Genomic DNA, 27047 nt, shown 5'->3' with positions numbered 1-27047 from the left:
AACAGATGTTTCCCATTTACTTATCACTGTATTAAAATAAATTCTATGCCCAGAAATTCATTAAAGTATGAAAACAGATATTGCCATTTTTATTCTTGTCTTTCTTCCTTATGATTATAGAATTTCATTAGTTATGGAGAAGCAAAAAGATACACTCTTAGCTGAAATGAAAGATAAAACAATGTGAGTGATTCAGGAGGAAGACCTGGCTCACTAAACTGCCCCAGAGCTTCCACAGGCAGCCGGGCACATCAGGGCCTGCAGCTGAAAGGCCTGGACACTAACTGTCTTTGTGGCCTTAATAGGCCACTTGGCCTCTGTGTGCTTCAGATTCCCAGGCTACATGACAACAGGAAGAAAAATCTACCTTAAAAAGCTGAGTGGAACATCATGACATGACAGCCGCTAACCAAGAAGTGAAGAAGCTCTTGGCTCCACAGAAGGCCATGCTGACATCCTTTCCATAGGCAGAAATATGTGTACATGAAACCTTGATGATTGTTTTTCTGTGTACTTATCTCTATGCATCACGCATCAAGGCTTAATTTCCCATGAACTCTAAAGAGATGGTCCAGATTAGTAACCCAGGACACTTAAAAAACCCATTTTCCCTAGAAATCTCTCTGATCTTTGATCTCTTTTGTAAATTGCTTCCTTATCACATCTGCTGCGCAACAGTCACCACATGTGCCCAGAGCAGCCCTGACCACCCACATCTTTCTGCCAAAGAAAAGCTAAACTTCTGGGAGAATGAGTAATAGAGTGCCCAAGCCTGCATGATCAGGGAAGCACATCATTAGAAGCTCCTCTGCATCCTCTCACCACCACCCAGGGCAGAGGGAAGCAGGGCTGTTGGAGGAACAGCCAGCAGCCAGCCAGGCCTGGGTCTCCGGGTCTCTGTGCAGAAGGTTGCTCACCTTCACGTTGGGAGTATAAAGATTCCTGAGAGAGGCCAGGGCGGCAGACAGCCCCTCGGTGCTATAGCCAATCCACAGGGCTTGGAGATGGCTTGAAGAAATTCCCGTCTTCTTACTGAGGCCCTGGAAACAATCAGAGACAGACCTGCCTGAGCATCTCGTTCCCACCTGCAGGGTCACTCTGAAAGTAGATCTGCTGCAGAGGGTGCAGATACCCGCAGAAGGCACAGGGTCTCACACAAAGAACGCCCGGACACGCGAGCTTTCACTACCTGAAACCAAGGGTCAAGGAACCAGCCTGTCTTCACTAGGTTAACTGTGTGCGTGGGGAGAAAGATGGCAGATGAGAGTTTCTCTTTTTTTGAGTCAGAGTCTTGCTGTGTCGCCCAGGCTGGAAGTGCAGTGGTGCAATCTCAGCTCACTTCAACCTCCACCTCTCAGGCTCAAGTGATTCTCATGCCTCAGTCTCTCAAGTACCTGGGATTACTGATGCATGTCACCACTCCCAGCTAATTTTTTTATTTTTAGTAGAGACAAGGTTTTGCCATGTTGGAAGTAAATTAGAGGAAGAATAAATGACAGAATTAGAATATCACCATCTGAGCCCCGCAAGGTGATGCGTGCCTGTAGTTCCAGTTACTTGGGAGGCTGAGGTGAGAGGATTGCTTGAGCCCAGTGAGCTATGATCGCACCATTGCTCTCCAGCCTGGGCAAACAGAGCGAGACTTCATTTCAAAAAAATAAAAATAAAAAAATAAAAAAAAATCACCAGGTGTAACCGCGAATGAATAAGTCCAGGCAGTGACCAGAAATGACTGATGGCACCACAAAATGAGAAGCAAACACAAATGCTGTGCCTCCTGATATAAGAAACTTACAACTGGAACCTTGACATCCTAAAAAATGATCAATGTGATTAAGCCTGTGAAAACCCAGGGGAAAGAGGAACATGTTAAACTGCATCATGAAAAACAAGCACACAGTTAGAAAGTCCAGGTGGTATAAAATCACACAGGTCAAGGAACTCAGGTTCTCGGACAAATCAGTAACAAGGAAACAAAAAGTAATGAACAAAGTGGAGCCTTTAGATAAAAAGAAACTTATCAGAGATTTAAAGGTGGGAAGAAGTAAAACTTAACTCCAGCACTCAGATATACACTTGAGCAATCAACTATAGCAAGATGCAAGGAAATGCCCAGGCTGAGTCAGAACAGTGGTTACTTTTGGAGAGGGGAGGCAGGAGGAGGTTGCATTTGGGCTGAGGTGCGTGGAGTGTTTCTTGGATGGCTGACAGAGCTCTCTAAAATCTCCAAAGCAAAACCTCAAAATGACAACAAAGAAACCCTTCCCCAAGCTGGTGTGCATCTCACCTTGAAAATGTGTGCCTTCAGGATGTGGTGGCCGAGCTCCATGGTCTGCTGGCGGTTCAACTTGCCCTCCTGACGCGAGAACATGAATGCCAGGAGCGCGTGCCCATTCCTAGGGGAAGGAATACAAAGGCTCATAGCAGAAGAGCCCATTCCACCACACTGCAGACCCACTCTCAATTTACTACCCATTGCCTTAGTCATTGATTTATGTCTGTCACAAAGATGTAAACTCTGGGAGGCTAAGGGTCTCGTCTGAGTCATAATGCCTAGCAAAGTGCCCAGCACTTGGTGAATATTCAAATGTGTTTCTGGGATGCATGCATGAATAGACACAGAGCACAGAACCATCCCTGGGCCTGGCCTTCAGGTCCCCTCAGGATCACCACCACTGGGGGTAGACAAAAGACAAGGCCTCACAGTGGGAAGGAGAGAAAAGCCAGGCCATGCTAGGTGACAGACAGCTCATGATCAGGAAAGCAGAGAATTCTAGGCTTGGATGGCACACAAGTCCTTGTGGTGAGAAGAAGGCTAAGGCCTCTAAGTGGGTTTGCAGTGGCTGGCACATGGTTGACATCCAACCAATAGCGCCCATTTCCCTTTTGTGAAGGTACCATCCTGCCCATTTCCCTTTTCTGAAAGGGCCATCCTGCCCATTTGCCCTCTATGTCCATAGGATTCACTGTCTTCCTGTGGACCCCATGCCTTTGTCTGAGCCAATTAATTTCTAAATGACACACAGAGTTGCTTATTCCAATAGCAGTGACTTCTATGCAATGTAAATTACTTTCATTTCTATCATCTTGTCAACTTTGAGCAGTTTGATTGCGGAAAAGCAGGTAGTTGTGGAGGGAAGAAAAGATAAACATTACATATATTTTAAAATATATGTAATGTTTCCAGGTATCAAGCTCTTACTCTATGCCAGATGCATCCTCCTACTAGTTGCTAATCTAGGATTAAAGGCACGCATTATTTAAAGTGCATTTGTCTATCCAGATGCATGCCTGCTTCTCAAATAGGTTATAAACCATGTTAGAGATGAGGAAATCAAGGCAGGTGGAGGCCAAGGAATCGGTTTTTATACTACAGGGGAGGGCATGACGTTTAAGCCCACACTGCCCACTGAGTCCCGTCCAATGTCTTGTAATGGCCTGAAGTTTTCCCATGAGCACATGCCCTGTCATCCCCTGGACACCTTCTACGTCCCAGATCTTGACCCTGGGATTCCCCTCCTCCCTTGTTCCCATGGAAACCGCTGTCGGCATCTCTCTAGTGCTCCAGGCCCCCAAGGTCTCCCCAGGTCCTACCCATGGACTGATCCCAGGATTCAATGTGGCCCAAATCATGTCAGTTGCGGGCTACTCTCCCAACCACAGGCTAAGTCCTCCTAAGTCTCCCAGCTGGCTGAGCTCTGTGGCCAGGCCAACTGTGTCCATCACAAAGACACACTAAGTATCACCTTATAGGGTAATGACAACACACCCCTTGGTGGCCGGGCCTAAGGTTTCCAGTGCTCCCAGCTGAGCACAGGGCATCCCACCTCTCTGAGGAGACAACTCCCCATGCCACTGTTCCCCACCTATGCTCCTGCAACCCTGCTCATCATTCCTCTCTGCCCTCTTGTTCTTGAAACCAAGCAATCCCCTTCTAAAATCATCTGCATTCATGATTCTGTTCATTTCCAAAGCTTCCAGGTATCAAGCTCTTACTCTATGCCAGATGCAGAAACTTAACTGAATTATCTTGATACATTTACCTGCACAATCCTATGACCCCCATATGCTTACATGAAGAAAGAGGCCTGAACAGGTAAAGCAACTTGTCCAAGACCACATGGTTAGATGACAGAGCAGAGATTTGAATTAAAGTTGGTCAGATAGGAGAGCCTGTGCTCTTAACCAGTAGAGCTTGAGTCCTCCTTCATTCATTCACAGCTACACCTTATCACTGGCACCACGTCTGACGGCAGGGATTTTATGGGGAACAATGCAAGGTGCTTCCTTGAGAAGCTCTAAGCGATGGGAGGGGACACGCAAACGAAACGCAAGTTAGCTAACTGGGTGCTGTGAACAGATTCCACAGGAACAAAGAGGAGGCAACCTGCCCCATCGCTCAGGTCCCATTCCCTCCTCCTCGCATTCCCAATTTCTCCTTCTTTATGGATCTTTCTCTGCACTATCTTTCCGTGATGTTTCCGACAATGTCCCAATCTCCTGTGTTATTAAAAAACAAACAAACAAAACCACCCGTCCCCTAAGCCCTTCCACCTCCCATCCCAAGATGCTGGCTCCCTCCTTTCTCTCCTCTCAACTCAATGGTCAGAGTCTCCTAAGGATCCAGGACCCTCCTCCCTCACTGAAAATCCAATGGCTTCCTCTTAACACTCATTTCCCTTCACCTCTTGGCAACACTTTACATCCGTAAGGTCCCTCCTTGAAACCCTCCTCCACGCCCTGGAAGCCCAGTGCTATCTTTTCTCTAATGACATGAGCTTCCTCACTGAGTCACGCCAGACACCTCTCCGTCAGTGATGCTAGATCTTCAACCGTCAGTTTCTCCTCCAAACTGCCGACCCACCCTGCCCCTGGAACCTGTCTGCCTGGGACAGACGGCTATCTTGCAATCTCAACTGCTGACAACTAAAACCAGCCCTGTCCCTGCGAAACCTGCTGCATACCGCCTGCCTTTCTTACCCTTCTCCAGAGCAAAGCCACACCTAGTTTCTGACTCCTCTTCCTCTACTCTGCCCATGAGGCCAAGCCACAACAGCTACCTCATGTCAGCAAGGCCTGTCTCTATCCCCAGTCCCCCCCAAGACCCCACTCCTGACTGGTACAGTAGGCCCCACACACTCTGTGCCCTGCACACTCCTTCTGTTAGCTCTTTCCTCTCCTCTGTTCCATGAAAAAAGGTCAAGTCAACCTAGATTTGCTGTTGCAGAATGTGGCCTCCTCATTCTGATGCAAAGTCTTCAACAGCTCCTCCTGTCTTCAACAGCCTTGTTCTACCTACCTACTAACAACCTATTCACTTCTCGAGTTAACAGAGAACAGAGCTAATAGGGGGCTGTTCTAGATGAGACTGCCTGTGCAACCAAAAAAAAAGCTGATGGATCTTAGAAACGGTCATCAGTGGCTTCTAGTGCCTACAGAGACACGAGGATGTCATGCACCTCCTGAGAGAGGTACTCACCACCACCTACTAAGTGTCTTTGTTTAAAAACATAGACTCTGAACAAGCTCTAAACTTCACTACCAATTTATAGGAAATAGGGGTGAGAGGAACACATGAAAAAACAACATGAGGACACAAAATTCAGACTATAGGAAACTATACAGGACGAACTACCCAGTTGCTCTTTTTAAACAAATAAATTGTGAGGAAAAAGAAAAAAAGATGAGAAGAGAAACTATAGATTAAAAGAGACAATCGAATGTATTTTATGGACTTTTCGGATTCTGATGTGAACATACTAAAAAATAGAAATTTGAGCATGGCTAAATGTTTAAGATTAATAAGAATTTGCATTAATATTTTAGGTGCAGTAATAGCATGGTTAAGTATGAAAATATCTCTAAGATGAATATTCAGTTATTTAAAGTAAAATATCATGCTTACAATTTAACATCAACAAAAAAAGGAAACAGATGTAGCAAATATTGCAAAATGTAAATATGTTTAAGTCTAGGTGGATATGAATGAAAACTCAAACTATTTTTTTTTTTTTTGAGACAGAGTTTCATTCTTGTTGCCCAAGCTGGGGTACAATGGCGCACTCCTTGGCTCACTGCAACCTTCGCCTGCTGGGTTCAAGCGATTCTCCTGCCTCAGTCTCCCAAGCAATTGGGATTACAGGTGCCTGCCACCAGACTCGGCTCTTTTTTTTTTTTTTTTTTTTTTTTTTTTAAAGAGACGGGGTTCACCATGTTGGCCAGGCTGGTCCTGATCTCAGGTGATCCACCCATCTCTGCCTCCCAAAGTGCTAGGATTACACACGTAAGCCACCACACCCGGCCAGACTCAAACTATTCTTTAACTTCTTAATTCTATTTCTGGAATGCTAACCTAGGGCATAATCAAAAATAAGAGGGAAGAAAGAAGAGACAGGAAGTAGTACATCGCCTTAAGATCTTATTTAATAGCTACCAACACTCAGTGAGAAGACACTCATTTTTTATAGCTAAGGAAGGCAGGCATGGAGAATTAAAATATATTTCATGCACAGAAAAATACACAATCAATGGAGGATTTGAATCCAGATCTGTAAGGCACCAAGACATGACAGGTTGTTCTGTTTGTAAGTAATTTAGAAACAACTTAAAAATCCAACAAGGGTATAGTGAAGTACATGATAATTTGCCTCCTAGGAGGTTTGCACAACCATGGAAAATGAAAATGACACTTTTCTAAGGCTTCTAACAGCTTGGTAAAATGCCTGTGACGAGTAAAAACCCAGACAAGAATTCCAAGAGAAAAAGATGGTTGGTATATTATTTAAAATGCGGCAGAAATAAAAAGTGAACTGTTCTTGTCTGGGGGTTGAAATTTTCTCCCTTTATAATTACGGCAAAAATACATCAATTGGGAGTGGGGGAAGAAATGCTACCATTTTTCGAGGCCCAACCCACCATCACCATTTTTTAAAATCACCTCCCCAGGTCCCTCTACTGCCACTGGAAGCTTCTGCCTCTTGTGAGGTCCACAAGAAGTGTGCCTCCCTCTCGCATGTCACTTCCTGCCTCCCCTGCCCTGTGTAGGAAGCCCTGAGAGCAGGGTCCTCGTTCCAGGAATTCCTGTGTCTGCCACAGTACTTTGCACATAACTGCATATAACAAAAACTGTTGCTGAACTGAATCCAGTAGCTTCCTTCCAACATTGTTCTATATCCTCTCAATTGAATGAAACTCAAATACTACAGGGGTCTTGGGAAAATGCCAACAACTTGCACCACCCTAGGAGTGGGTGCTTCCTTAAATTCCGTACCCTTGGTGCCTCTCATGCCTCCACCTAGTCCAGGGTCCTGCCTCAGGGGATGTCCCCACACCTGCTTTTAAGAACACAGTGGCATTCAGGAGCCTATAGGCACCCACCCTAGCTCTGGCCTAGGCTACGTAACGTCAAGGCCCACCAATACCCAAAATGAAGTGAAGCTTAATGAAGACTACAGTCCAGCCACTTTAGCCTCCAACTCAGTAACAACCTACAGTCCTGATGGAGTCTTTCAATTTGTTTTTATGTCTCTACAAACCCAACTATAGCCAGTCTTCCTAGAAAATGACTGGACTTTCCCTAGAAAGTAATCTGACTTGGCTAGAAATGTCATAGCACACGTTTCACCTAGCTATTATGGTCTGGCTAAATAAGGAAACATTTAGCCAGACCATATGGATGTTAGTTTATTGCCCCAAACCAGGTTCAAAAGATAACAAACCTTCAACCAGCGTTACTGAAGAAAATAATAAGAACCCCAACATGAACAGCAGCCAGGCCTATCAGATGGATGTTCAGTCAATATTCACAGGGAGGAAAGTGGCTGTGAGGCTCGCAGGGCTCACCAATGCTCGTTCGCCTCTTCATTCTGGATCCCAGCATCTGGTCAAATGCCTACGGGGTCAGCTGAGCAGCCTGCCAGCTCTGTTACTAGAGCAGGGGACAATTCTGGCTCACAGAGAGCAGAAGCCACTCAAGACAGCAGAGACACAGGCCAAAGCCAGGGCCAAGTGGAAGTTGGGGGCTTGCCATACATATATCTGAAAGCATCTGCACCCTCAAACTTTCTGACCTCTCACGCTATTACGAGGCCACACAGCAGACAGGCTTCCTTCCCCATCCCACCGTGATAACAGTGGCCCAGGCAGCAAGGAGAACTGCAACCCAGCCTGGTCCAGTCAGCCACACAGAGCTCACTGACGAAGGGTGAGGGGTGTGGAGCAAGGAGGCTAGATTGGATCATGGTGCTTCCTCTGGGCTCACAGATACACCTGATCCCTGGGACAAATCACTCCATGTTCAAGGAGTAGTGGGGGAGTGGAGGTGCTGAGGACCCATGACAGTTAGCAGACACACAGGGAACACCCTTTAGAGAAGCCCCCTGTTCCTGGGAGCTGATCTCACATGTTCCCATGCATGACCCTGCAGAAGCTGGGTGGGGGAGGGGACGGGGCTCCATGAGAGAATGGACAGCAAGGAAGGACCACATAGGCACCACCCAGTTTCCCTTTTATCCACATGTACCATACATAAGGGAGTACTAGCAATTACAAGGCAGCTTCTGTATAGAGAATTCCCCATTGCCCATCCTTCTGCCAAAAAGGAGGAAAAATAAGAAAACAAAGCAGTAACACTGAATTAGTCGTTCTGGATTGCCTTTCCATTGAGACACGTGCATCACATTTAAATCCTTTCCCCAAGTGCACACGAGATTCCCTGCAAAGAGCTGACAGAAAGTGCCTGTCATACCTGGGCTCACACAGGAAGGCTGTGTTTTCCCCGTCTGCTCTCCAAACAAGCCACTCCCTGAAGGATGGGTGGCAGAACATGCGGGTTTTGTCTCGCCTCTTAATGAGGAAGCAGGAGAGGGCGTCCATCCTCTGCTGAAAGTCTTCCCATCCCTGCTCCCCCTGGATGTGGCCGGCATTAATAGCCTGAAAGATCTGCTCGTCTGTCATGGGGTGGAGGGATGCGAGGGCCACGTTGAGAATCGGAAGTGCCCTCTCAAAGGCGGACTGGGTCATGAACTTCATGTTGCACTGCAGCAAATAGAGCTCAGAAAGAGACACAGGCACCACCTTGTAGCTGGCGCTCTTAATGACCAAGTGGCCCCTCTGGAAGAGGTCCAGGGTGAGCTTGAGGTACAGGTAAGAGCCCAGGCTCCGCAGCACCAGGTGGCTGCTCACTTTTCCAATGAGCGTGGCATCAGCCTTGCCGTTCAGGGAGATGTTGCTGAGGATGTCCTGGCTGCTGTGCACCCTGTGCTGGACATAGGCGTGCAGGTCGCTGTGGATGTCTTTGTTGTCTGGGAAGTCATCTAAGGAAAGTTTGACAAACGGCAGTGCACTTATTATTTCCTGGGGGAAAAAAACAAAAACCCACAGTGTCACTCTACAGAGATTCCTTTTTTATTTTAGCAGCATTTTAAACCAGATTCACTAGTTTTCTTTCAAGGAGGATTTTCATGGATTACAGGGACTCATTGTTTTGTATTAAAACGTGTAATAGGATAAGGTGAAGATAAAAAGCTTATGTGAAAGAAATCCTAATGGGAGATGGAATCAGTAAATGCTCTCCCAAGGCCCTCATCTGAGGACCCTGAGCCTAGCGAGCAGAGTAAGAGCCCTGTGTAGACAGCGGCAACGAGGCCAGGGCCAGTAAGGGCAGTGAGACTCTGCAGGTGACTTGATACTCATAATCCTTACACTGTGCAACTGCTTATATAACAAGGACAAACACCAACCAACACTGTACATCTAAGAACATGGCCAGACGCCAAGATAAAAGGCATCCTTCTTTATGCATCAAACACTGGGGCTATGTAACCCAACCAGGAAATCTGAGACGGTCCCTGGGCTGTCTCTCAACGATAGCACATCTTAACAAAGCTGCCTACTTTGGTGCAGCATGTTATTTTATTAATTGCTTTCTTAAAGCAAACTTTTAAATTGAAGTCTAACATATGAACATATGATTTGTGCACAAATCACAATTGCACAGTGTCACTAATTTTCGCTAAGTATACCTGTGTAACCAGCACCCAGAAACAAAACATACTCAGCTCCCAGAAGCCCCGTGTGCCCTTCCCATCTCTTCCCCATTCCAAAGATTAAGCACATCTGACGCCTAACAGCAAAGAGTTTTGCCTTTTTAAAAAGACTTCCCACTGTTGTTTCTGAAGTATTTAAATGCATGTGCTCATTTAATATAACAATATAGATAAAGAGGGCAGAATACAATCACTCCCATTTTACATGGATGCTATCTGAAGCTCTGAAAACTTACACAGCTGAGAAGAAGAGGAACGTAAGGTTCCTGGTTCCCATGCTCTACTGATTGCGAAATTGTGCTTACTGTGTAAAAAAAGACTGAAAAATATACAAATTGAATGTCCAAAACACACTCATCAAGTTCAACTGAGGTATAATTTCAGTTTTTATAATGAAAAAATTCCAAATGCTGTTTTTAAATAAATATCATAAAAGGGCAAAAATCAAAACCTAATGTCTAAAAGTCTTTACTGAAACACGATAGGTATAGAAGGAGTCAATGGTTAAGATACAATTTCAGGATTCAAGAGAGAAGGAAGATGGAGGGGAAAAAATATCACCCTACCGCTTGCTGCAAATGTTACCTCATGTTTAAGTTTTACGAAAAAATAGACTTCTGAGAATAGGCCTTAAAAATCTTTCACCTTCAGCTGGGCACAGTGGCTCGCGCCTGTAATCCCAGCACTTTGGGAGGCTGAGGCGGGTGGATCACCTGATGTCAGGAGTTGGAGACCAGCCTGGCCAACATGGTGAAAATCCATCTCTACTAAAAATACAAAAATTAGCCAGGCGTGGTGGTGGCTGCCTGTAATCCCAGCTACTCGGGAGGCTGAGGCAGGAGAATCACTTGAACCCGGGAGGCAGATGCTGCAGTGAGCCAAGATCATGCCACTGTACTCCATCCTAGGCGACAGAGCAAGACTCTATCTCCAAAAAAAAAAAAAAATCTTTCACCTTCATTTTTCCCTTCAAAAAAACACAAAGCCCCACAGCAAACCCATGCAAATAACTACCAGCAGGAGTAGGTTTAAACTCTGGCAGGCCTCTTGGCCCCACACACTCCATGACGGTAACCAGGGCTAGATGCCACCATTTGAAAATGTGCAATTCGATGCCAACAGGAAACTTACCTGACATCTTGATAAATATGCCTTGAGCTAAAAAGGTCAGAGTTTCACCCATGTGGGGCTCTCTGGACTAATTTTTCAAATTCTTAACATAGTTTCTAATTCAAGCAGCTGAATGGTTTACAACAGTTTTATGTTATTAATATTTATCACTGTAAAATTGGAATATAGGGACTTGGAGAAAGATTTGAGAATTCTTTGTTACCTGAAAATTTGCTCTTACAGTCACAATCAACTTCAACCAGGCAGGAAATTTAGAAATAATTTTGGTAATAAATGAAGAAAGCGTATCTCCATAATCAGGTTTATGAAACTCAGCTTCATTTAAGCCATCTATCAAAATAATGTATTCTTCTTCAGGAATTTTCTGCTCTACAGGATAAAATAATTTTTTCAAATTAAGAAATTATACATTTCTCTAAGACAGCAACACCCAGTGTATTTTAGTGCCCAGTTTAATGTTAGAAACTAAAAAGGTTTACATATGGCACAAGAAACAGTTTTCACAGAAGCATATTTTCTATTAAATTTATAGTGAAAACTGGAGCACAGAGCCAAAAGAAAACCAATTCTCACAAAACAAACATATTGCATGACATACGTTAGCAGAATCTCACTCATGTATATAATACAGTTAGCTCTTCATAAACCATTGTCACTGGGGTGAGCTACACAAAGATAATGAACACATAACAGACTTCCAATCCAGAAAGGTCACTAGGTCCCCCATGAGAGCTCCTTAGTGGATTCCAGGGAAGGGAAACTGACATCCTCGCTGCCCCCAACCCAGGGCAAAGTGCCCGGCCCAAGCCACACAACCACACAGTGTGAGAGCTCCACACTACTGACTCCTCCAACAGGGCTCTTCTCCGCGAGCCAGAATCTGGTTTCCTATTTATTAGTGCTGATTTTCTGCCCAGGAAATAGAGAAGAAATGATGACATATCTGTTTTCTATCCCTCTAGCACCTTCCAGCAGAGGGGCCATGTGGGCAGATAAACAAGCTCAAAAGGTGAGGAGGTGAGGGGAGAGAAGATGGGAAACTGAAGGGACCATCAGGTCACTGATACCTTGTTGGGGACAAAAAATTAAAATGGAAACCTTTAGAAGTCACTTTAAGGTTTCAATTCAACTGAGCAGAGGCCCTGACAAATATATATTCTGGAAAATTCCTCCAAATAATCCACTTATTCCCTCAGATACTTAGGAGTGCAAAATACACAACAGTCTTCCGTGGTGCAAGTCATCTAAATAGCCCACAGTTACAAACTACTTTGGAACCGCTCAGTCATCACATTCATTCTTATCAGGGTGCTCCTTTTAACACTATACCACAGGGGTGGTGTAGGAGGGACCTCATGGGGCTGGTTCTGAGAAAGAGGAGCGGATGGGCACTGACGCTTCCACATTCTCTCCCTGCTCCAGCTCACTTCTACCCCAGGGCCCCGCTGACCACCTGCCTTCTGGGGACCACCTGTGTATGCTGTACCACTACTGAGAGGGGCTGTAGGTAGCTGCTATGAGGTACCATTTCTCAGGTTTGTGAGTGGCTCCAGCACTCCCCTCTTGAAAGCTGCCACCGGGTCCTGCACACAGGATCGGAGACTCAGCATGCTCTGTAGTTGGGGCTCCTTTATCAGAAGGTCTCTGTAGGCGGCCAGCTGATGGGACCGGCAGAGCAAAGCTGCGATGCTGTGCACAAACTCGGGCACCAGGCAAGTGTATGTGTTGTCAGCCTGGCAGTAGTGGTAGGCCACCACCTAGGGGGAAGCAGAACTGTCAGCGTCACCTCACCCTCTTCACACAGCTCCTTCTGCGATCTCAAACAGGAACACAACTCTGCTCGTCCGCTGATAACAAGATACATAACATCTATTGCCCAAGACTGGGTCATTTGTTAGCATAATTGTTCCATTTATTCCTTCCTTCCCTTGTGTGGTTTGCGAACCTTTAACTGCATCCACAAAATCCATCTTGATTAGCATAAAAATCAGCACGTTACTTTGTATTGAATATAAGCAAACAGCATTCATAAAATGTAAAATTTACCCTGGCTTAGAGCAGCTCCAAGCCATCCTAATATTCTCAACATCAAAAAGTGCCATCTTCACTAGGCTTCTGTTCTCAAGAGCAGCAGCACCTCTTTAGGAAACCCTTTTGCTGATCCCAAAAGGCAGATGATAAAGCCAGAGGCTGTGAGACCGGGGCTGCAGAGTCGCAGCAGCTCCTTCTCCTGGTCCAGAGGGTCAAGACGTTGGCCCCTCCCCACACCCGCACTGCATCAAGGGACACTGTGGAGAAGTTCAATAGGGACGCTGTCTGAAGAATGAAACCCGAAATCACCAATTCTCTGCCCATCATGTGGAGAGACAAGTTGGAGGAGAGAGGGAGCTGCCTGGGTACTGAGAGGAAAAGGAATCGTTCTGTTCCAAGGGACCTGCAGCATCAGCAGGCTGCTTGTGAGAGGGACGCCAGGAAACGGCCAGACACAGAAGTGTTGGGAATGGGAGGCATGCAGTAGATAGAAGAAAAATCCAATACTTTTCCAAAGAAGGATGATAGGAGAAACACAAGTACAAGGTAAGGAAGGCAAAGAAGAGCAAAACACTTGTGCCAAGAGATACATGTTTTTTGGAAGTATCTGCCTTGCTGCTGTCCCACTGGACGCGGCAAGACCCTGCAGGAAGTAGGACAAGAACCACTAGCCACAGTTCATCACTGAGGGCACCAGACACTGAGGTTAGATGCCTTGCCAACCTGACACAGATAGTCAAGGATGTGGGATTAGATCCCAGGTCTGCAGACTCTTTAAAAGACAAGTGGCAAAAGTAAATGTGCAACAGCTTTCCTCTGGCCAACCTGGAGCTGCCATGAGACTTTTGGTTTAGATTAAATTTATCGTCAACACTCAGAGGAAAGCTGGCTGCTCTCCAACTCTCACCTGGACAGAAATTAGCAGGGATACACGTGAGCATCCTGTAAGCTTGTGCAAACCATCATGAGATGTCCAGTACCACAGTCTTGCACGGCGTTTCACAAAAGCAGCTTTGCTTTTTTTTCCATGACCCAACAGTGGGTCATGAAATCTATTTATTTAGTTATTTACTTTTATTTTTTATTTTTTTGAGATGAAGTCTTGCTCTGTTGCTTGGGTTGGAGTGCAGCTGCACAATCTTGGCTCACTGCAACCTTCGTCTCCTGGGTTCAAGCGATTCTCCTGCCTCAGCTTCCCTAGTAGCTGGGATTACAGGTGCCCGGCACCACGCCCAGCTAATTTTTGTATTTTTAGTAGAGACGAGGTTTCAATATGTTGGCCAGGCTGGTCTCGAACTCCTGACCACTGGAGTGATCTGTACGCCTCAGCTTCCCAAAGTGCTGGGATTACAGGCATGAAATCAATTTAGAGCCATAATTTTTTAAAAATAAACTCAGGAATACTAGAGTATATTATAGAATATAAGAATAAATATAGTTCTAAAATGCTTTAGTTATGTGGGCGATTATGTGTGAGTGATCACTAGTGTTAGATGTCTCTCTTATGTGGGTCACAGTCAATGGAGTTTGAAAATCACTGTAAGCAGGGATGGCTTTGAAGCCTGCACTACATCACTCATCTCAAATTACCCACCCATGACCAGAGGACTGTTCTGAACCAGTGGTCAGAAGCATCAGGGCTGACAGTCCCAAGAGCAGTCATCATCCAGGAAGGAGAAGGGACAGGGATCTGGTGCAGAACAGGATTCTGTTCAGCTGCTCTCACCAACCTCCCCGCAGGGCCTCCTCACAATGTGTCCCCATGGCTGCTGGCTCCAGCAGCTCTCCAGCTCCACTGACTCACACCACCACTGGCCAGGGAAACTTAAGCAGCCCACTAGAAGCAAGGGAAGTAACTGCTTTAATGCAGGAGTGCGGCTGGTGAGCCAGTGATGGGTGCTGAGCAGAAGAAAAACTTCAGAAAGATCTTGATGATCATGAATTTAAGAAGGGAAAGCCAGCCAAGGAAGACTGTATTACAAGTTCACGAGAAACCTCAGTCACAAAGCCGAGGGAACCCAAGGTCTCAGGCAGTAGAGTGCAGGGGAAGAGGTCTGGGTCAAGTCAGAAGCTCCCAATTTCCTGCTCACATACCAAATTAAGAAGAGCACATGGAGGTAAGCATGGATTTGTGGCGAGTGCACATGCTACCTTCTGCTGCCTTGAGGAACTCTCAACCCATTGTTTAACATGGATCAAGTCCACTGCCAATGTCTTAAGACAGATACTGTCATTCATACTTTTACTTGGATAATTTAATCACTATTTCATCAAAAGCTATACTTTATCATTAAGCAGTTGTCTCTGTTTTAAGCTCCCCTTTCCAATTTACTTCTCAGAGACCAAACTAGCAAATCTCTCTATCTGGAAGGCTCCCATAAAACAAGAGAGCTTACCTTAGAAGCAAGATATTTCACTGCATCCTCTCTTGGTCTCTGGTTTTCAGCACTGACAGACCCAAGAGGTGTTTTAGCTGTGCTGGAAGCACTTGTGGAAGAACTCGGTGAAAGCAGCGGGGTGAAAGGAAGATCCTGAGTGGGGTCAGAAGCTGCAGAGAAAGACCCATTTCATTATGTACATCATAGTAGGAGCAGGGTGGGGTGTTGACTATATTTCTTGATTCGCCCCAGGGCATATCTTAATAAGTAAGGAGTGAACATGCTCCAAAATTCAGAGGTCCACATGACAGCACAGGTTCGCCTCCCTGGAGAACAGCCATCTACTGTTTCCAGCTTCCTCTATTAAATTTTTTTTTTTTAGACGGAGTCTTGCTCTGGTGCCCAGGCTGGAGTACAGTGGCACCATCTTGGCTCACTGCAACTTCAACCTCTCGGGTTCAAGTGATTCTCGTGCCTCAGCCTCCCGAATAGCTGGGATTACAGGTGCCCACCACCACGCCCAGATAACTTTTGTATTTTTAGTAGAGATAGGGTTTTACCACATTGGTCGGGCTGGTCTTGATCTCCTGACCTTAGGCGATCCAGCCACCTCAGCCTCCCAAAGTGCTGGGATTACAGGCATGAGCCACCGTCCCTGGCATTTAAAAATTTTTTTTGATACAGGCTCTCACTGTGTCGTCCAGGCTACAGTGCAGTGGCACAATCCCAGCTCACTGCAGTCTCGATTTACTGGGCTCAAGCGATCCTCCCACCTCAGCCTCCTGAGTAGCTGGGACAAAAGGCGTGCACCACTATGACTGGCTAGTTTTTTGTAGAGACGAGGTCTCCCTATGTTGCCCAGGCTGCTCTCAAACTCCTGGGCTCAAGCAATCCTCCCACCTCGGCCTTCCAAAGTGTTGGTATTACAGATATGAGCCACTGTGCCTGACCTATTAAATTCTTTTGGGTCTTAAAAATCTCGCATGATTCACTTGTTCACCATGTTTAGAGTGAGTTTATTGCATATGAAATAAAAAGTAAATAGTCAAACATTTGGCTACTCTGTCCTATGTCTTTATAATTTTGGAAAATCCAATACAGAAGACGAAGGCTGTGCCAAACAGGTTCTAATGTGCCAAAAGAACTCCACATTAGACTCCATCTGAGCTTGTTCTGCCAGGAGCCCAACTCCTTGCTCTCAGGGCCCCAAACTGTCCAGAGCACTTGATCAGGCCTCACTGGCCCAACTCTGCCTGTATCTAAAGGAAGAAGGGGTTACAGTTCAGGAGGACATCAGGGAACACTGGCCTCGCCCCAGCTTATAGCTGAATACACATCATGACAGAGGGACGTATTCAAATAGTTTACTTCACACGATTGCAAACCTATATAGTAGCTGCAACAACTTGAAGAAAATTGGTATTTTATGTCTAAGTGAACAGCAATTTCCTCCATCTCTCTTATGTTAATAAACTACACATGTAATTAAACACACACATACTTTTAGGTGATGAACTCAGGCTGTTGGAAGCAATCTGCCTCATGCGGCTTCCGTGGCAGCTCAGGGCCACCAACTTGGAAATGATTGCTGTCTTCCCAAACCCCACATTGCCAACCACCACCGCGCCTCTGTTTTCTGCCAGTTCTGTGTTCCTCAGGTTTTCCTCTATCTGGTGAAAGAGCCAATCCCGTCCCACAAACACAGAGTCTGTTGTTATGCTTGGTACTTCAAACAACAAGGGTTTCAACAAAATGTCTTGTGGCTTGTAGGGAGCAAATCGTGCTTCAAAAGAAAAAAAGAAACATTATTTTAGAAAAATGTCATAATTTTATAAACTAAGAAACTCAAATATCATTGCTTATGTGTTACATTAAATCCTTAGCTTTACCCCCACTAGGATCTGTCTGTAAGCATTTCCAATCTGGTTCTGTTAATACTTCTGTAATACCTCAATTATCATACCCTGTTGGACCAACAGGACACTACAGAGTCTCCTATTGAAATTACTTTCTAGTCTGGTCATGGCTTTGAGTTATTCTCAGGACTCAAGGACAAAGAGGATTACAGAAAGCCATGTAAGGGGCCAAATCATGTCTCATGGGTTTATCTGGAACTGCATTTAAGTCGTGCTTCTTCCCTGCTATATGAATAAAACAGAAACATGTTTTCCCTAGAAATAGGGCTCTGCTCTCATCCAGGTGTGATGACACTTTGCCCGTACAGTGAGGCTGCTGTATACCTCACACAACTGTGTTACAGGCAGACAGAGAACATCGCCAATACAGTCCAAGGGATTTTGTCTTTTTCTTTTTCTTTTTTTTTTTTTTTTGAAACAGTTTCACTCTTGTTGCATAGGCTGGAGTGCAATGGCATGATCTCAGCTCACTGCAACCTCCACCTCTTGGGTTCAAGTGATTCTCCTACCTCAGCCTCCCAAGTAGCTGTGATTACAGGCACCTGCCACCATGCCCAGCTAATTTTTATATTTTTAATTGAGACGAGGTTTCAACATGTTGGCCAGGCTGGTCTTGAACTCCAGACCTCAGGTGATCCACCCGCCTTGGCCTCTCAAAGTGCTGGGATTACAGGCATGAGCCACCGTGCCCAGCCTAGTCCAAGAATTGAAACAAAGCTTATACTTTGTTAATAATAAGCACCTAATGAGTGTTAAACTACCCCTCACTTCAAAATAACTTACTGCAGAATTATTTTTTCAATTCCAGAAGCAAGTTAATCACATATTTTAAGGACGAAGCCCCAAACCGTTGAGGATGACCTCTTAGCCCACCTCACAGATATGCTTTTAGCACAAACACACACACTTTCCATCATGTTATAAACACAGTTGGCTTCAATGCTGGTTATCACAGACTTTCAAAGTCACTGATTGAGTTCATCATAACCATTATTGCAGTGGATGTGAGGATAAATACCTTTAACTTCCTGTGCCCTACCTCCGGCCGTATTGTGCCACGGTAATCTAATTGACGTCCGTAGAGGAGCATTTCTCTGCCCGTCTAAATAACTCAGATCTTCCAGTTTGGTTGAGCTTGTTGCTGTAATATTAAACTGAAGTTTAGGATCTTCAAAGGTGACTTTAAATTTCATACCTAAGTGACTATAATTTATAAATCACTAAGCAATTCAGTTCAGGTTTTCAACAAAATTTACCTAAACGTCATTTTGGTATTGTTTGCCCCAGTTTATTTTTCTGGCAGTATCCATTGAAAAGTGGTAAAAACCAAGTGCTTCTTTTTCTTAAAGTTATGTTGACTGAGTTGCCAGAATTCTCCATTATTCTTGGAAAGAGACAGAATTCACCATAAATTGTTTGATGAAGAAATCTGACAATCATGTGGCACACAGCAAAGCTTCAGTACTTACACCACAAGCAGGTGGCATGCTGCTAGATTCTTCTCTGCAGCTCTGGGGAGCTTTCCGCTGTTTGGAATGCCAAACTTATTAATTAAATGGGCAGATTCTATGTGTACAATTCTGTACAGCACCCAGAACACTAAAAGTTGGCTCAGTAGTAATAGTACAATCATATTCCTAAGCTTTGAATATGTGTAGACTTATATAAACATTATATATCATACTGCATTTTATAGGTGTATTTTTTTAATTCTAAAAATAAGTTACGTTTACCTCTGACCAAATCAGTAAGACTCATATCATGTAAGTATTTGTTATAAAGCGTTAAGAAGCCAGGTGCGGTGGCTCATGTCTGTAATCACAAGACTTTGGGAGGCTAGGGCGGGTGGATCATTTGAGGTCAGGAGTTCCAGACCAGCCTGGCCAACATGGTGAAACCCCATTTCTACTAAAACACACAAAAAATTAGCTGGGCATGGAGGCGGGTCTCTGTAATCCCAGCTACTTGGGAGGCTAAGGCAGGAGAATTGCTTAAACCCGGGAGGCAGAGGTTGCAGTGAGCCAGGATCGTGCCACTACACTCCAGCCTGGGTGATAGAGCAAAACTCTGTCTCAAAAAAAAAAAAAAAAAAAATTAAAGATCTATTCAAACATTCATACAAGTTAGATTACAAAAATAACTAGCACAAAATAATTTTGCTAATTCTCAAGAAATCTTAGAAGCAAGTATATAGTATACGTTTTTGCCTTTTAAAAACCCCTCCTGTTATTACATTGAGGAAAATCTAAAATTAACCTAATTTGGTTTATGGGTTAAGCCCAACATGAAGTACTGTTGATCTTAGTCAGATTATTATCTTCCAGGACAAGAAAATATACAGTGACTTGAGGGCAAATGAGAGCCTAGAGGGAGTCATAGTGCCTGGGTAAAGGCTTCTTAGGACTGGGGACATCTTCAGTGGGACCAAGGTGCAGGGGACAGAAGTCAAGTTGGGCCACTTGTCTTCGGAAAACCCTCTGGCTGCCCAACAGGCTCTGACCCAGCATCCGGCTGCCGACCAGTGCCATCCATCCTACCTGCACCCTTCCTATTTCCCCCCACTAAGATCTCAGTCCTTCTCTTCCTCACTGTCTATATCATCCTCTCTCACTCCTTCATTCAACAGCTACCTGGGTGGCTCCAGGCCTGACTGTGTTGGCATATCCCCTCTCACTGCATCCTCCAGCGGGCAATCCAACACATGCCCTGCCTACTCATCCTCCCAGCCAGCAAGAGACACCTGAAACCTTGACTTCACGACAGCATGCACCGATGCCTCTGTATCCTCCTGGTGCATATCCACAGTGTATACACATTTAGGTGAATACTCTGTGCACATTGCCAGTTACCACACAAATCTTTCCCATTAGAAAGCCTCGGCTAATTCCTTGTCAGGGCTTTTAAATGGATCAAATGTATAGTAATCCAAGGGCAGCCTCTAGCTTCTCTCTAGGTCCTTCGTAAGCAGGGTGTATAAAACCTCCCGGAGGGCCAACAGGACTACACTGTCTTCCCCCAACCTTCTTACCTCCCTGTAGTAACACAGCTTGGAACATTTCTAGGCTCCTGCCTGAGCCCTGGGACCCTTCTCCTTACACGCCTCATGATAAATGCACCCACTAAGGCACAGGTAGAAGGGGCAGGCAGCCATATTCATAATCTATAACTCATTTCAGAGCCAGAACAGTCATGAACATCTGACATAATGCTGCAGCCCTAGAGAATACAAAGATGCTTTAGAGCCTCAAACGTGTTGCCTATGTCCCTTCTTCCCCTGACTCCTTAGAACATAACAGTTTATAAATTTATAACAGCTGAAAGGATTAAAAATATGTGACCACAAAAGACATTCCAAATAAAGGATTGCAAAAATGCCCTAGATTGTATCTAAACAGATGCAGGAGATGGTAAGATTTCACAGGCCTGTTTTCAGATTCCCAGTCACTAGAGCTTCGGCACCAAAATTTGCAACAGAGCAGCCTCAGCACTTCCACAGCTCTTGGCTAATTCTCAATTTCAAATACGATTAAGCTGAGCTAAAAGTTGCAGCAGGGCCATAAGCCACCACCTGTCAGCTATCTCAGCTTTCTGAGGCATTTTCGAAGCCACCAACAGAGGTGCCATTGAATAAGGCAGGCAGATATCAGTGGCTGAGCTATGTGCCCAGGTGCTCCCGACCCTCTGAGCAGGAAACGTGGGCCACTCTGCCCTCTCAGGCATGCCTAAGATTCTCAGATGTTACCTGTGCAAAAGTCAGACTCACATTCAGTATTTACCCATAAATGCTTTCAAAATCCTGAACACTACTCAGGGCCCAAAAACCCCAAAGGTAAAGCAATAATTTCATGCAACAATAAACCCACTGCTAGAATCTCTACAGTGAAATTAATGATACACTTGTTGTGCACACACACACACTATATCTAACATCTGGATAAGAAGCACATTTCAAGATGTGGAGGAAAGTTTGTTTTCTGGTGAGGGTGGGTTTGGTGGGGCAAGGCAGAGGGAAACATCTCTAAGCTGAACAAAGAGGAACATTTGCTAAAGTTGTGGACCAACCTATGGAAAGTCCATGCCAATAAGTTCAGGGAAATAACCAGTTTTAGGAAAACTGGATAGCGATCATGCTTGTTTCCTGGAAAATTAAACACAGTGTTCTATAATCCACTCAGAAAGTACTTTGAAAGGAAAAAAATAGTAAAAAATAGAACCCATTACCTAACTTCTATATGATTTAAAACATACTTTTAAATGGCTTTTAGGTCTGTTTTTAATAAAGCAAAGAGGTGTCCATATCATGCATTTTGATGTGATATATAGTTGTACAACCCAATCCCACTCTAACAAATATCTTTACAAAGAAAATCTGTATAGTGAAATAATCTTTAAACCTAGCCAACTTATTTTTATAATCTTTGACAAAAAATCAAAATAAAAAAACCTGCCACCGTACTACATGGTTAACAGACAATTCCAGTTCTTGGTAGCAAGCTCAGTAAAGGACTTTAGGAAGAAGTTCTGCACCCAACCCCCTAGGGGTCAGCCCCATGGGGAGGCTGTGAACAGAGGCCTGGCATCATTCTTCCTTTACCTGCCAATCCTCATGTGCCAAAACACCTTTCCCACCAAAAGGCAATTTGTTTACTTGGATCATAACATGCAAGTACTTCTAAGAGATTTCTCTATATGGTCCTTCACATATTATTCTGATTCTTCTAACACTGAGAGTTCTCTGCTGCCCTGTTTGTAGCAGCCTGCCTTCTAATCACTAAGTAGAGCTGCATAGAGTCTATACAACCTGAATCTTACTCTTCAATGGTACTTGAAAAATCTTGCCATTTCCTCTTAACTGAGGTTCAACTTCAGGGGCAGGAAGGGAGGCAATGAAGAATATACCAGACCCCTAGCTTGTTAACAGATACCAGGGAATACGCTTTTGCTCATGTCTTTTCAAAATACGCATTTGGTTTAAAAAATATGCAGCACAGAAGAAATGAGCAAACCCATTAGGCCAGGTAGACTTTGCTCAAATCTAGAGGTAAAACCCTCCCATTCCACAGGAGGTCTAGCTCAAGGGCACACACAGAAGCTAATGAATGCGCACAGCAGAAATCAGAAAGCTCTGCTCTATAATCACGGCAGCCTACTGGAAAAGCTCAGCTGACACCCACTGTCACTTCACATGGCAGGAGACCCATAAAGAACACCGAGCAGAAAACAACCCCAAATGGGATGCTTTTAACACTGTTAAAATTAAGGCAGTAATGTTTCCTAATTTTAAAATAGCTTGACTAAATTGAGCACAAGTTCACTATTTTTGTTGAAGTCAATAAAGTGATCAAGTTCTGGGATAATACAAACGACCCATTCATCATAACTAGGTAAATACGGTCTAAAAGCGCCTTGGGTGCCACATACTCTGTCAAAGTGGTGGGACAGCGGTGGGAGGACAGGAAAGTTTGTGGGAGGACAGGAAAGTTTGTGGAAGGACTATCAGTCAACTCGTTTAATGTTCTCTAGTATTTCTCTCTGGCAGACATGCCAAATCCCTCTTCTGGAACAAGGCCATTTCACTTCCTTTGAAAGTGAATTAGAGTTATGCCTCAGAACTTTTCCATTAGGGCCGCTTATTTATCAGCTACTTCAGAGTCCCATTGTAAAAAACACCCAACAACCACCAGAGTGACCCACCGCATTCTGAAAGCATAGTATAAATCACAGAGAAATTATCTGGTGTAGGAGCAGAGAATCTGGGTCCCTGCATTAGTAGAAGAGAAATGTTAAGTGCTACACTGATAACAAAGAAAGACTAGCAAGTTCCTCTTTTAAATTCAGCACAGGGGCATGTAGAAACCTTAAAAACAGGCACCACAGCTCAGATGCAGAGAGCTCCTTTCCCCACCCATCTGGAGCTATAGTCATCCTTCACTATGCACTGGAGATCAGTTCCAAGGCCCCCTGAGGATACCAAAATCCTTGGATGCTCAAGTTCCTTATATAAAATGGTGTAATATTTGCACATAACCTACATTCTCCTATATATTTTAAATCATCTCTAGATTACTTATGATACCTAATACAATGTAAATAACTGTGAGACTGTATTTTTAAATTATTTTTTATCGATTTTTTTCCTTGGTTATTTCTGCTACATGGCTGGATGAATCCATACATGTGGAACTATAGATACAGGGGACTGACTGTATTCTCCTTGCTTGACACACACCTGGCAACCAGTCTGAGTACTGACAGTCGCCAGCCTTTGTGCTCTTCTTTGTTCCAGCTGCTGCATCTTGGTAAAGCATGCCTGTCTCGAATATTTTCATTTCCTTGATTGAGAGCTCTTACTTCCATAGCTTACATTTTAAGCTGTGAGCTCCATTTTAACTGAATTGTACAGAAATTTGGCCCTCCTGCCTGTACGATCGGACTTAATTACACAAAAATAAGTTTGTAAGTTTGGTAAGAAGTTCCTTGAGCTGATCCTAACAAACTCACTCAACAATTCCCATTTACCAGGAGGTAATAAACAGTCATGAATTTTCTAAGGCTTAAAATAACAAAAACGGAGAGAAGAGTTTTTATACTTTCTTCTCTTGTATACAAGAGTTCGATAGTCCAAGTAATCGATTTAAAGAATTCCAGAGTAGAAGGATCACTTAAAAACCATTAAGTACAGCCTTATTGTGTTTACAGATTAGTAAACTGAGGCTTAGAAAAGGTAAGTGCCTGACCCAGGGCCACGAAGCTGGCTCGTGTCTGGAATGTCTTCCCACGTGAAGACAGTGAACACAGGGCACCTCGGTCTCCCTGAGATAATCCTTCCAGGGAAAGGTGTGGCCTTACCTGCAACTGAGTTGGGCCGTGGCATTATTAGCGAGCTGGAGCCCTGAGAATAAGGGACCGGACCATCTCCAGCTGAGGATTCTGCTTTGGGCAGCGTGCTTTCTGCTGACCCGGTGGTCTCCTCTTCTGCCACTGGGGAGCAGTTATCTGCCCTGCGGTCATGAAGCACTCCCTTCTGTACCCCTAATCTTAGGCTTCCGTCTTTATTCCATTCCAAACTGGAGCCACTCCGGTCATCATTTTCGGATGAACTTGTAATTGTGGCTGAAATGAAAGACCAAAATACTTTGAAGGAGGCCAGGCACAGCTGGGGCTGAAGAGTTAAAACATGCACACTGCCCTCCCCAGGATCAATGGAAAGTTTTCCGGTCCACGCAGATTTTTATCCAAGTATGTTCCATACAATGTATTTTGGTAAATTAGAAGAATGTGGCTCACCAGGGGAAATAAGCTGCTAAATCACTCTACAGAGAAGAGGGGCAAGGGAGAAAGTCTGACAGGAAGATAATGAAAAAAATTGTCTAAAAAGTATCAGAGTTAAGAGTAAATTTATGTAACCTTATAATACATCCTCTCTTTTTAACAAAGATTACTCACAAAAGAATTCATGTCTCATTAAATCCCTTTGAACCTTTAAATATACTTTCCAAATTAATAACATTTGTTGGGGGTGGCGGAGCGGGAATGAACAACAGAATGTTTAATGCAGAAATGGTGCAGGAGAAAATCTTTAGAAACAAAAATACAATTATAAAGTCAAACAGAGAATTTGACCCTTAAAGCTTATAACATCTTTTCAAGATGATCCAGAGAGACTGACTTATTATTTCTTCAGTAGCACGAAATGGAAAACCTTCCCGTACCCAGCACAGGTGAAGCACCAGCATGAGAAGGTATACTACGACTGCAGAATTCACATTTAATCTCCAAGAAACAAAACCAGCACAGAAAAAAGGTACAAAAAGTCTTTTGTAAACATCTTGGCAAAAAAGCAGAAAGAACATGGTCAAAGAGCGAAGCAATAATCACCCTACTTAGTTTCTACAAAGAGTCACTTTTAATTTAAAGATGCTGAGCCATACGGGATCCCCTTGCAACCACAGGTCATCACCTGGGCCACTCACGCCCCCCTCCCCCCCCAGCTGTTAGAACTAACGCTGGCTGCGTCCTTGAGAACAGGGGCCATGTCCACCGATGCCTCTTTCCCTATCTGGATTCCAGTCCCCTAGGCCCTCAACCCCAAGCCTGTTAAATGGGAGTGCGCAGGGCCAAAGTGCATTTAGAACCCAGCTCCTGGATCAGGCCCCTTTAGCCACATACCAAGATGATACACACTGAATCAGAAGGTGGTGAATTAGGTCAGGGTCAGTTATTTAGGATCAACGGGTCTGAAAGGGTTTAGAAGTAAAGACAAAACTATTTCCTTGCGGTGGCCACAGGACATCCTGTCATAATTCTGACTGTCTTTACTCCTCCTGCTGCTGCAGCCTGGACTCATCACCCTCTCTGGTTGCCTATTTTAAAAATTCCCACATAAATGCTGAAGCCTTCCCTAGAGTATCCATGGCGATCTTTTCCTTTTCTGAACAGCACAGCACAGCACATAGTAAGTGCTCAATAAATGCTTGCTAATTGAATGAATGGGCAAATGAATAAACTTCAATTCCATTTGTGGTCAGAGACACTACACTTAGAAGTTCAGGATCTGATTTTGGGTGCCCATTGTTATGACTCCCAGCATTTGCCAGTGTTCCATCAGCAGTATTAGACCCTATTTCCATGTCTTTGGAATCAATCACAGCCTTCCTTGTGTTTTTAAATGGACCATTTATATGAACATAGGCACAGCAAGTATGACTCTTTCCATCACAAAAATGCCAATGGTGTTGCTAACAGCAAAAGCTAGCATTTACTGAAGGTTTGCTATATGCTAGAAGTGTGCTAATGTTTTTCAGGAATGGTCTAATTTATTGGTAAGTTTATTGCTTATTAATGGTAATTATTAATGGTAATCTTGTTAATAAGCTGGAAGTATACAAATGCAGGCAGTCCCATAACACAGATTGTGGTGTTACAAACCTTCACGTTTAAATCCAATGTTTACAACTCAAAATACTTTTCTCAGACATATTGTAGTAAGTTAGGTTCCCAGGCTACTCCAACATCCAAGTGACAGGAAGAGTTCCAGGCAAGGGAGATAGGGGATTTGTTTGGTTTTATTTCTGTGGCTGTTACACTGGAGAGCACATATTTGTAAGATGAAAAATTAAAACAAAAGTCAAAGTGCTCTCCCTAAGTGTCAAGCACTTCTGAATCAACCCCAAAGATTTGAGTCCTAACTAGGACCTCAAGCAGGGGGAACAAGGACTTAGCTCACTTCCCGTTACAAGTGACAGCATTGCAATCAGGACCTCAGGGACCCATGGAGCAGCTGAGGACGGCTGGGAAGGCCAGGTCAGAGCTCCTGATGGCAGGACAGGTGGAAGGTGTGGCTCTCGCTGGCAGGCATGTGCCCTACACTGTGCCCAGCATCTCATGGCGGGGGCGTGGGGGGGGGGGGCGCGGGCCGGGCGGGGCAACACTCAGGTCCTGGCAGGGAGAAGAAAGAAAAGGGGTGGGGGAGGAAGGGCCCAGCTGCAGGAGCAGTCACTGGGAAGAGAAGTCCCAGATGGGGTAACCATTTAGAAATGAACATA

General features: G+C 44.5%; 1 protein-coding gene across 31 annotated transcripts in view; it reads right to left on the bottom strand.

Moving 5' to 3' along the window:
• The window catches only part of TANC1 (tetratricopeptide repeat, ankyrin repeat and coiled-coil containing 1), a 265441-nt gene that overhangs the window by 45270 nt on the left and 193124 nt on the right, over window positions 1-27047 (bottom strand). For 20 of the 31 annotated variants that reach the window (XM_065525539.2, XM_065525540.1, XM_065525538.1 and 17 more), the window contains 9 exons: window positions 24352-24615; window positions 18521-18643; window positions 17088-17369; window positions 15605-15756; window positions 12703-12934; window positions 11380-11546; window positions 8747-9354; window positions 2288-2396; window positions 918-1040 (listed from right to left, as the gene is read on the bottom strand). In XM_065525539.2, the coding sequence (XP_065381611.1) occupies window positions 918-1040; window positions 2288-2396; window positions 8747-9354; window positions 11380-11546; window positions 12703-12934; window positions 15605-15756; window positions 17088-17369; window positions 18521-18643; window positions 24352-24615 (2060 nt within the window). The remainder of the gene's footprint in view (window positions 1-917; window positions 1041-2287; window positions 2397-8746; window positions 9355-11379; window positions 11547-12702; window positions 12935-15604; window positions 15757-17087; window positions 17370-18520; window positions 18644-24351; window positions 24616-27047) is intronic. The other 11 variants (XM_065525543.1, XM_074009208.1, XM_074009207.1 and 8 more) reach the window with 3 other exon arrangements.

This window comes from Macaca fascicularis, chromosome 12 (assembly GCF_037993035.2).
Source record: "Macaca fascicularis isolate 582-1 chromosome 12, T2T-MFA8v1.1".
NCBI classification, from domain to species: Eukaryota; Metazoa; Chordata; class Mammalia; order Primates; family Cercopithecidae; genus Macaca; species Macaca fascicularis.
Note: the sequence above shows the minus strand (reverse complement) of the source record. Positions and strands in the feature narration are given on the sequence as shown.